This window comes from Corylus avellana, chromosome 9 (assembly GCF_965113065.1).
Source record: "Corylus avellana chromosome 9, dhCorAvel1.hap1.2, whole genome shotgun sequence".
In the NCBI taxonomy this organism is placed as follows: Eukaryota; Viridiplantae; Streptophyta; class Magnoliopsida; order Fagales; family Betulaceae; genus Corylus; species Corylus avellana.
Window position 1 is genome coordinate 1865892 of NC_142498.1, and position 12507 is coordinate 1878398.

General features: G+C 35.1%; 1 protein-coding gene across 1 annotated transcript; it reads left to right on the forward strand.

Annotated features, from left to right (window-relative positions):
• Positions 1-7353: 7353 nt before the first annotated feature.
• On the forward strand, positions 7354-7891 carry LOC148583568 (uncharacterized). Its single transcript, XM_088510677.1, has one exon. The coding sequence runs from the start codon at positions 7359-7361 to the stop codon at positions 7686-7688; it is 330 nt and encodes a 109-aa protein (XP_088366803.1). The 5' UTR covers positions 7354-7358; the 3' UTR covers positions 7689-7891.
• Positions 7892-12507: the final 4616 nt, after the last annotated feature.

Genomic DNA, 12507 nt, shown 5'->3' on the forward strand with positions numbered 1-12507 from the left:
TGGGCTTTGATAAATCTTTTGTTTCTTCTACTAATGTTGCTTCTTCTTCAAAGTTAATTTTTGTGAAACCAGTTTGTAAAGAAGAAAGCTTGACTAAGAAGAAGGCAATGTATTGTGACGTCCCACATCGCCTGGGTATGGACATAGGGATGTGCTTAAATGCATACTACACCCTTAATGACAACAACGCGTTTTAAAGCCGTGATGGTCATGATCCCATCAGAACTCCACAGTTAAGCGTGCTTCTGCTGGAGTAGTACCAGGATGGGTGACCTCCTGGGAAGTCTGGTTCGAGAGGAACCAAAAGCAAACAATATTGTGTGTCATTGGGGTGGGGTGTTAGAAATGGTATCAGAGCCATTGCCCAGCCTGAGATGGGGGGAGTGTGCACAAGCCCATGAAGGTCGCTAGCGGGTACTTGCTGGGACGGACGCCAAGAATGGGCTAGTCCTATGAGGGTCGCCAGCGGGGATGCTAGGTCCTAAGAGGGGGTGATTGTGACGTCCCACATCGCCTGGGTATGGACATGAGGATGTGCTTAAATGCATACTACACTCTTAATGACAACAACGCGTTTTAAAGCCATGATGGTCATGATCCCATCAGAACTCCACAGTTAAGAGTGTTTCTGCTGGAGTTGTACCAGGATGGGTGACCTCCTAGAAAGTCTGGTTCGATAGGAGCCAAAAGCGGATAATATTGTGTGTCATTGGGGTGGGGTGTTACATGTATCCTCCAGTTTCAAGAGGTGAGAAAGGTAAAGGAATTCTAACTGATTCCTATGTGTCTTGTTCTAGACCGAGATGTGCTCATATGCCAAGGAACCAACCTTCTCAAATGTTCATTCCTACATGTCATCACTATGGTAAGATTTGGCATATTCGCTCCAATTGTTTTCAGTTAAATAATCATGAGTCAAAAAGAGACTATTTTCGTTCTAAGGATAGTCATGAAGAATTATTCAACATGCTAAGGGGTGTTATCACCCAGTTAAATGACTTGGACAAGAGTCGCACTTCTGTTCCCAAAATGAAGAAAGTTTGGGTTAAGAAGGTTGATACCGTTCACCCGTTAAGAGGGAGTGGTATTGGACTCACCTAGTTTAGGTGGGCACATTGCATGCCTAGGACAAACTTTGCTTATATATATTTTTGTGTCCTAACGTCATAGTTTGTTGGGTGTTTGTTTTGTTGGTTTAAATTTTTGTTGTTGTTTGTGTTTTGTTTCTTTTGACATGTTTAGTTTTGTGTGCATTTTTTTAAATATATATATATATATATATATATATATATATATATATATATATATATATATATATATATATTAAAAAAGACAAAAATATTTTAATTCGGTTGTTTTTTATTTTCTCTCTCTCATGTTGCTTTCATGGATTTAATTCATTGCGTCTTGGAATATTCTAAATATGTATGAGATAAAAAATTGTTTCAATGGACTTGTTTTTGTGGTTACCTAAAGCTTGAGCGTATGTGGTACGTTTTACCTATGCTTAATTCTTATGCACACTTAAGCTTAATTTGAGGTAATTTTTTAAAAGTGAGGTATGTTAGGTAACTACATGAGGTGGTTTTGACTAGTCATATTTTTTTCAAATTGATCATATGCTAATTGAACCTAGGGCTTAAAAATTCCTGCATTCATTCTTTTTATATAAAGCATCAATTGTTTAAGGACACTCTCTCAAAGAGAAAAAAAATCAAAATAGTGAAACAAAATCAAAAGAACATGTTCCTTATGGAATTTATTTTCACTGTGTCAAACTTGTGCTATTTTTTCAAAAGAGGATTGTATTGGATGAGAGTAGCAAGGCCCTAGTATGATAAGGATTGACTTTTGCTGAATTTACTTGTCAAAACCTCGTGTTGATGAAACTTTCTCCTCTTTTGTAAACTAGTATTTTTTTTTTTTACTCATTAAATGGCTTACACACACAACACACAAGTATGGGTTGAATGGATCACTTTTCTTGGCTTGGCTTAAACAATATGAGTTTCTTGCCATTTCTAGTTTCATGTATATTTTGCATATTTAGAGTATGTTTGGGATATTCATTGCTAAAATACATGAGTTATTGATGTGTGTATCATGTGTGTTCATTTGACTTTTGAAGGAGAGAAATTTTTTTAAAAGTTTCTTGTTGATTATTAAGTCTTATATTGAGGGGGAGTTTCTGTTATTCATGATCTTGTTGTACTCTTCATGCATTTTCCTATATGTGATCATGAGTGTTTGATTATTGTTTTTCCTGTTTCACATATGCCTTGATGTTTTTGTGTTGAGTGTTTCAGGAAATATAATACCTTTTGTCAATTTGTGACAAAAAGGGGGAGTATAAAATTGGGGGGAGGATGGTGACTCGTCCGATTGATTTTGTCTTCGAAATTGCCAAAGGGGGAGTTTGAAAGTTTTAATTATTGGCTAAATGTTCAGTGATCAAAATGGATTCAAAGTGTGCCAAATCACTATGGCGTCCGGACGGGACTCATAGCCGTCCGGACTGGATTTCAAAATCGCACAATGAATGTCTCCCGAGAGCCTCATCTGCAAGTCCGTCCGAACACGCCATGCCAAAAGAACGGAGAAATCGATGTTGCCCTAGAGCCCGTCCGGGCGGGCCCATTTACCGTTCGGATGGCCTGTAGTCTGCTAGGTTTAATTTAAGTGTAATTGAGTCCTAATTAGACTAGGGGTCTTGGTATTTTATATATATATAGATCTTTACAAATCTGAATTATTACGAATTTCTGCATCTAGAATTCGCCGTCGTGTGCTAAGAGAGTCTGTGATATAGAGATTTTGGTCTCTCTTTTAGAGTGATCGTTTGTTTTTACTTGTTGATTGTTGAAGTGAAGTTGACCGGAGTTCTGGTGGAGGGAGATCACATAGAAGGATTGTGTCAACTGTCTTTGGAAATGGCTACTGCGGTAGAAGGCAAGTGGGTTGCTTGTCTTATACAAGATCGTGTCAATTGCAAAGGTTTTGTAAGTGTGAACGTCTTGTAATCCTTTATTCTTTTACTGAGTTAGTTGATTTCCTGGGTTTGGCTGCCCCGGAGAGGTTTTACAATTAGAGAGTTCCCTAATTGGTTTTCTTCGAAACCAAAATATCTGTGCTCTTTATTGTTCATTGCATATCTGTTTTTGGTTAATTATTATTTTGTTAAGTCAGATCTATTTCCGCGTAATATTGTGTGAAACACCTATATGTTCAGAATAGGTGTCGTTTGGAGTCGTATATAGAATTTTCAGTTGGGAAGTATACGGACAAGTAACACGATGAAAAATGCCATGGTCTGAGAAAATGACTGAAAGTTTTTGGATATAAATTCACCACCACCATCACTTTGAAATTGTTTAATTTTGGTGGAAAATAAATTTTCAACTAAGCACTTGAATTTGATAAAGCAAGCAAAGACATCTGATTTATTAGATAATGGGTACAACCACGAAAATCTAGAGAAAATCGTCAATAAAAAGAACATAAAAACGACACCCACTAAGAGACGGAATGGAAGACGTCCATACATCACTGTGTATCAATGCCAATGGTGAAGTTGACTTGCGGGTGGATGCTGGGAATGGAAGTTTGTAACTTTTGGCAATTTGACACGGTTGACAGACAGTGCTTGTGGGTGGAGCGCCATCGACAGGAAGATGATGAGATGAGACAATTTTATGAAGAACAGGAGAAGAGGGATGGCCAAGTCTAAAATGCCAGATTAGCCAAGTGTTTCTAACGCCAATAAAAGCAGAGAGACGCGGGCCTTTATTTTTTGAAAATTGCTTCAGATGCACAAGATTAGCCAAGTTGTCCTTCACCCAAAATTCAAACGCAGTCAGAATAAAATGACAATCATTGTCAACACAAAAACGTTGGATAGATAATAAATTTGCAGAAGCATTGGGACAATGAAGAATATTTTTCAAACATAAAAAGGATGAAGGGGTATTGAAAAATGAAGAACCAGTATTGGCTATAAGCAAACCTGCACCATTGCCTACAGAAACTGTTTCATTACCACTGTAAGACTGCTGTAAAGTCAAATTGTCAAGCTCAGAAGCGATATATTGGTTTGCCCCACTATCTGCATACCAAGGTTCGTCATTAGGAAGTACAGAAGTATTAGCAGCCATAGCTACCAAATGAGAGGGAGGGTGCCATCCCTGAAATGAGAAGTCCATATGATGGTAGCAGTCAAGACCTTGATGACTATTCTTCCCATATATTTGACAAGGTGGTCGAGGAGCACTTTGGAAGCCATTTGGTGAGGACTTGTTAGAGCTAGACCCAGGATGAGTGGTTCAGTAGGATCTACGTTGAATGGATCTTTGATAGCTATGAAATGTGGGACCTTGAAAGTTACTGTATGGGAGACCTTGGATGCCATGTTGTACAGTCCTTGGAAATCCAGTGGATGGGGGTGCAGATTGACGTCGCTGAGAGAATTGCTTGGGAAAAGGCTTGAATGGATGGCCTTTAGATTTGCGTGGATAATGAGCACCACAATTCTGAGCAAGGAATGCAATTTGACTTGCATCAGGAGGAATAGATTTGTTTTGGTTTTCAAGCAGAGCTTCATAGCTTAATAGCTCTGCTTGAAAATCTTCAAGGGTGAGGCTCTTCTCACGTGTAGCAAAGGAGAAAGAGGCAATGAAGGGATTAAAAGCAGAATTTAAGCCACCAATAAAATAAGTGATAAAATCATCATCATCGATTGGTTTACCTATTACAGTCAATTGATCAACACATTCCTTTGCAGTAGTAATATAGTCCAAACATGATTTGGAACCTTGATGCAGAGTGTGTAGTTGGTGCTTCAACTGAGCGATTTCAGACTTGGATTGAGAGGCAAAACGATTTGCCAATGAATTCCAAACTTGTCTTGAAGTAGTCAATCCATAAACAGTGGAAAGAACTTTCGCAGACAGTTTTGAATTAATCCAGCTCAACAGATGCTGGTCTTTCTTATTCCAGGTAGAGAATTCTGGGTTGATAGTGGTCGTGACTTGTCCATCTTTATCAGTAACAAATTTGGGAGGATAGGATTCAGAGCCATCAACAAAGCTCTCAAAATCATACGTACGAAAAATTGGTTCAAATTGGGAGACCCAAACCGTATAATTAGGCCCTTCTAATTTGTGAGGAGTAAGATGGGCAAGATTAGGAAAAGTAAACACAGAGTTGCTTAACTTAGCCATGAAAGAGAAACGGAAGAAAGGATCGAAGAAAATGAGCGTGAGCTTTTGTTACCACTCTGATACCATGAAAAGCTTAAAACAAGAGTGCTTTTATTGGATACAATACACTGATACAACAAGAGAATTTATACACTACTGAAGCGTGATATACAAGAAGAGAGAGAATTGTCATTTATACAAAATTAATTAGATCTTTTGAATGAAAGCAAACTTGATTCTTTTTATGTAGGTGACTCTTTGACTAACGTGAGGATGTGTGGTCCTTACGGTTTCCAAGAGATGATGTGGTCTCCACATTTTCCTTTGCTAGAGACTCTTGGTTTACATCCAAGAACAACAACTTAAAACTTAAAACTTATGGATTGTGTTCAATTTATGTTCAATCTGCATGCTTTTACGAGCCAAACCCTCAATGAACCAAATATCTCTCACAACGATCATTTTGCAACAACAAGTACACATGCCTTCCTCAACAAAGCATAAATAATTTTATAAATCCTGTAAAATTATAAAAATATTAAATTATTCTTAAATTTTTTTAAAAATTTTTTTTTTAAAAAAAAAAACTAAACCATGGCTAGTTGTGGGTCTTTCAGTTGTGGACTAACCCAAGGTTGCTCGTGGAGTCCAATGAATTTTCACTTTTTTTAATTTAATTTAAAAAATGAGAGTGTTTTAGTCATTTTGGCAACAGAAAAATCTAATTGATAAGTGAAATTAAAAGAGGATGAAAATGGTATATCCACATTATAAATATTGATAATTTAATATTAACATTGCAAAAGGCATGATACATCTCAATCAAGACAAGTGAGTTCAGCATCTCTCTTGTGATTTTGACCTTGACCTTCAATGTTGTTCAATTACGGAAACCCTGACACATAAAGGTCACCAACACTCTCTCTTTCTTGCTATTAATTCTAATAGGATATGTCATGTTTGTAATCGCACTTCTAAAGAGAAACCTGGCATATTTGTATGCACTAATTGTGATTTTGCCTTGGGTCTCGAATGTGCAACTCTTCCGCTCTTAGCTAGGCACAAATACGATGATCATCTTCTCATGCTCACTTGCAGTGTTGAAGCTCATTGTGAAGAATTCTATTGTCTAATTTGCGAAGAAGTAAGAGATCCCAAACAATGGTTCTATTCTTGTGCCAAATGCGACTTCACTGCTCATTCTCAATGTGTTTTAGGAAAATATCCATACATTAAATTTGAAAGTACTTTCACATCCGAAGGTGATCACCAACACCCTCTCACTTTTGTCCCAAAGACTAAGTCCTCTCCTCCATGTGATGCTTGTAGTGAGACTTTCGATGGCTTGGCCCTAGAATGCACTCAATGCAAATTCAATGTCCACCGCTTTAATTGGTGTCTTAGAAAAATAACTCACAAACTCACCTCAAAGTGATGATCGGAGAAAGCTAGCAACAGAGATTTCAGAGTTTGCAAGCTATCATAGAAATTTATCTCTCACTTGAGTGGTTTAGTTATATGTTTAAATAACTCTTTAAGTTCATGAAAATAGAATTTGGTCAAGAAGTTGTCAAATATGTATTGTATATTGTGTTTACGCATATGGACTTTGTTGATGCATTATATTAATGGAAATGATGTTTCTCTTAACAGGTCTAAGGGGAAGGTTCTCTTTGATTGTGAATGTCGATTTACACCTTTGAATACTTGTGTTTAAGCTAATTTTTTTTTTTAATTAATATTTAGAACTCCGATCCCTATGTTATTCTCATTTCTGACATAACATGATCTTTTTCTATATTATGCCATTCAAAAAACAAAAAATCTGAACCGTTGGATGTGAATTGAAAAAACAAAGAATTGTGATATAGCCACACCTTAAACTCAACGTTGGCCCAACTTTTAAACCAAATTTCTCTCTTTAGTTTAAGGCTCTCTCTCCTCTTTATGCAGGTTTTTTAAAAAAACTTAAAAAAAGTTGAGCTAAACTTGAGTTTAAATTGTGCCTTTATCATTTTTCAAAAAGAAAACCAACCGTTTGCTCGAAACACATACACATGTCCAGCAACAGCAACATGCTACAGCAACGTACACAGCTACGTGTCCAAGAACAACAACCTGGCAATTCTGCCTCTTTAAACCAACACAAACACACCCCACAAAATGCGAGAGAGAGACAGAGATATCATGGCAGGAGGAGACGAGGAGTGGAGGAAAAATGCAGAAACCCACAAAATGAGTCCGGAGGATGTAAAAGCCGCGGGAGTAGAGGGCTCCAAAAGGCCCCCCGGTCACCAACCGGGCGGAGTACTTCACCAGAGGCGCACTTTTCCTTACAGCTATACCACCATGGCCATTGGCGGCCTCCTTATCACTGCTGCCGTCGGATACTTCGTCTTATACGTCAAGAAAAAACCCGAAGCCACTGCCGCAGACGTCGCCAAGGTGGCCGTGGGAGCCGCCAAACCTGAGGACACTCGGCCAAGGAAGTAGAGCTAATGGCAGTGTGCTTACGCGTGGGGGTTTTGCTTGTAAAATTGTTTATTTTGTGGACTCTTTTGCAGGTTTTTCTTCTCTGGGTATGGAGAATGGACAAAATGCCTACTTGTTCCATACTCGATCTGGATAAGATCTGATTATATATATTTGAATTTGCTTACAAATTTCAAGTAAATCCCTGGGGAACTTTGATGGAATTGGTGTCAACTTAAGCTTATAATTTTTCAAGTATATCTTTTAAAAAAAAAAAAAAAAATCCTCCTACACTGCACCGCCACCATTTTTTTTTTTTTTTTTTTTTTATCTTTTTCAGATTTTTTTTTTTTTTTTTTTTAAGAAATCAACGAAGTCAAAGCCAACTCTGATATTTCGAGCCAATTTCCTTCTGTTCTGGACTCTTATCGGAGCCGATTTCCACTCTTATTGAGAAGGATAAAGATTTTTGAGATTTTTACTAACAATTCTCTTATGGACCCTACTTGCCTGGCTCTTAGCCCAATATAATTCATCCCCACAATTAAAGATTAGCAATTCAAACCAGCAATTTCCTGGAGACTTGAATCGGAGAAGGTAAAAGCAGCCAAGTCGATCAACATTAATTAGACCTTACTATTGAAATTGTATCACCTCACTTTCATCAATGGTTGACACTAACCAACACTCTTTCTTTCTTGCTGTTAATTAGAAGATGTCATGTTTGCAATAGCATTTCTACTGTTTGTATGCACTAATTGTGATTTTGTCTTGGGTTTCGAATGTGCAACTCTTCTGCTCGTAGCTAGGCACAAAGACGATGATCATCTTCTCATGTTCCCCTACAATGTTGAAGCTCATTACAAAGAATACTATTGTCTAATTTGCGAAGAGAAAAGAGATTTCAAACAACGATTCTATTATTGTGCAGAATGCGACTTCTCTACTCATTTCCAATGCGTTTTAGAAAAATATCAGTACATTAAGTTTGGAATTACTTTCACATCCAAAAGTAAGCACCAGCACACTCTCATTTTTGTCCCAAAGACTAAGTCGTCTCCTCCATGTGATGCTTGTGGTGAGACTTTCGATAGCTTGGCCCTAAAATGCACTCGATGCAAATTCAATGTCCACCGCTCTTATAGGTGTCTTGCAAAAATAACTAAAAAACTCGCCTCGAAGTGATAATTGGAGAAAGTCAATCTTGGAGATTTCAGAGTTTACTAGCTATCATGGAAGTTGTTTCTCTCTTGAGAAGTTTAGTTATATCTTTAATTAATTATCTAAGTTCATGAAAAAAGAATTTGGTCAAGAAGTTGTCAATATGTTTTGTATATTGTGTTTATGCCCATATTTATGGAGTTTGCCGATATATGATATTTAATGAAAATGGTGTTTCTCTTAAAGTTTTTTTTTTTTTTTTTTTTTTTTTTGAATATTTAGAACCACAGTCCCTATGTTATAACAGGATATTTTTCTATATCATGCCATTCAAAAAACAAAAATATGGACTATTGCATATGAAGCCGAGGTTGCCCTTGTAATATTATTAATCAATCTTTACGAATGGTTACTTTTGATTTTGTTTTGTGTTGAAAAAACAAAACCAACTGATTGCATTTTAATGGCTTGATGTGGGTCTTTCAGTCGTGGACTAACCCAGGGTTCGCCGTGGAGTCCAATGAATTTTCACTTTCTTTTTTTTTTAATTTAATTTAAAAAATAGAGTGTTTTAGTCATTTTGTCATCTGTCATTAAGATTTAACAAAAAAGATAAGTGAAATTAAACGAGGATAAAAATGGGATATTCACATTATAAATTTTGATAATTTAATATTAACATTGCAAAAGGCGTGACACATTTCACTCAATGCAAGTGAGTCAAGCATCTCTCTTTTAAACTACCCAAATTTTTTAAAATTCAGGTCGATAATGTCTATCAGGTGCCTTTCAAAGTATATAATTCAATACAAATAGATCCTTGATACACAACCTCCTAAGACTGGACTATATAGTGTCTAACCTTTTATGATAATCCCTCACAAGCTCTTGAGCAAGAAAGTGGCTAGGCTAGTGCAGGAACTTTGTTCCCCATTCATTTGAAAAATGGTCTCACAGATTTGTTCCCTTGTAACTGCTCTACACATATCAGAAGATAATGCAGTAGGGACTTTTTTCTTAATCAAATGCTCCACACACTTGTTTTTCAACTCATCAAACTGCAGAAAAGATGAACCAAGCAATTTCTTATATATGGTAAGTTTCGGCCCACAAGACCAATTCTGATTGGATTACAACTATGACCAAGGGGAATGAGAGACTACTATAATGGGCCATTTGGAGGCCCACAGATCTAAAAAAATCTACAGTTGTTGGGCCATATATAGCGCCCCCATAACTCTGTCCAACTTCCCTCCTATTATTTCAAGTGAAGTAACAAATAATCTCTAATCTCCACCTTATGCACACAATGAAATCAATAATTATCAAATTGTTTAGGGTGTTTGGTTTCAATTGCTACAGGGTACCGATATAGGTTGTCAATTTTGGATCAAATTTCGGTCACAAATAGTGTGTAGAATAGTGATATGATTGAGATTTTTTGTATTTATACGAACACCCTCTCTCTATTGTTTTAGCTACATTAACACCCCCTTCAATTTTTTGGGTTAACTGCTCTTGTTTCATGAATGAAGAACTGGCGGGTTGAATTCTTGTTTCTAATCATGATTCGTTTTCAATTTCTAAGGATTTACATCATCGGCACTTACTCTTACTCTGTATTTCAAGATCTTGTTTTTCAAAGTGTCAATCAAGTAAAAATGAATCTTGTAAACTAAAAAATATATATATATTTGATGGAACAAGGGAGTGAGAATGTTGCCAACAAAACTAGTTATAGCGGCCCGTAATGTGATGTTTTTGGTCCCGAATTCAACCGTAAGTTGTTTTCATTCATGATCTAGTGTAGTCGGTATGAGTCCAATTAACTCAGTATTTCAATTGAGTCTAAGTATTATTCAAGTTGTAGAATACCAATGATAAGGGCATGCAATCTGTCAAATTGCACCAAAAGTTGTTGTGTAGGAGCATTTGTTCCCTCCAATTTTATTGCTTATATAGAAGTTAGTCTACGTAGTCAAATTGAGTTAAAAAATAAATAAATGAAGCACGGACTATAAAATTAATCTATTAATGTATGGTCAATTTGCTGAAATATCACTTAGAAATAGTACAGAAGGGTATTTGGGTGAAACCAATTTGATAGTTAACATGCATGTCTCACAAACTTTAAAGGCATAATCTTTCTTTTATAATAAACAAACGTCATTGTATCACTAAAAATGAAGAAAAAAAAACTGTTTTTTAAAAAAAAAATTAAAAAAACTTAAATAAAATATAAACGAAAATTTGAAAGGTGTTAAAACACTAATACTTATTCAAAAAGCTTAAGTTAAAAGAAAATGATTAATTTTTTATTTAATTAATACTTTATTATTTCTCATATCCGCCTCAATGAATGAGACTAATATGTAAAATATTGATTTGAATTGTGAGGTGAATTAAAAAAAAAAAAAAAAAAAAAAAAAAAAAAAAAAACAGGGTTACACTAATTAATATCTTAAAAAAAGTAAAATTTAGTATTGTGAAAAGAAATTAGCAATCAAAATTAGAATATACTTTCACCTTCTTGCAAGATATGTTTATGTAACTTACAAGTTAAAAGTTAGAATTTATCACTAACTTCATACACAAGTATTTATTTCTCTTTCTTTTTCTTTTTAACTCGACCAAAAAAAAAAAAAAATAGAACTATAAAAAGAAAGAAGTAATTAATCACAATTAGAATATTCTTTCATCTTCTCACAAGATATGTTTAGGTAGCTTAGAAGTTAGAAGTAAGAATTTAGGTAGCTTAGAAGGAGAAACCTAAAAGATTATGTATGAGAGTGAAGATGCCCCATTATTAACTTTTTAATTTTAAAACGAACCAAAATGGGGAGTGTAGGAGCTTTCGAGCGGAAATAAAATAAAATAATAATAAAAGCGGAAATAAATTAAAATAAAGACAAACGATTTTATGTGATTCGGTCTAGAACCTATGTTCAGTTGTTCACAATATAAAGCCCTAAAGGCTATATTGTTGCTCTTATTCACTTTATTATTTTACAATACAAATGGGGGAGATGGGGAAATAAAAAATGGTATGAGAGATTAAATCAAATCATAATTGAATGTATTCAAATCTGATTTGATTTTGCTATAATGAATTACAATATCATTTCGCACAATATACTCTAGCAACTTTCACACTCTACTTTACATATAGACTCAAACTCCGCCTAAATTAATGAGGTTCAATATGTGAAATATTCATTTGAAATATGAAGTGAAATATAAAGACATGGTTTAATTCATTGAAAATGTGAATTTAAAATCTTAACAAAAGAAAATTTTAGAATTGTGAAAAAAATAAGCAATCAAAATTAGAATATACTTTTCCCTCCTCATAAGATATGTTTTTATAACTTACAAGTTAAAAGTTAGAATTTATTACTTACTACATATACAAGTTATTTCTTTCTTTTTCTTTTTCTTTTTCTTTTTCTGATATGTTTTTGTAGCTTACAAGTAAGAAGTTAGAATTTATTACTTGCTTCATATACAAGTTATTTCTTTCTTTTTCTTTTTTCTTTTTCTGATATTTTTTTGTAGCTTACAAGGTAGAAGTTAGAATTTATTACTTGCTGCATATACAAGTTATTTCTTTCTTTTTCTCTTTCTTTTTCTTTTTCTTTTTCTTCTTGAGAGGGTCATGCAACTCTTATGCTTTTTTTTT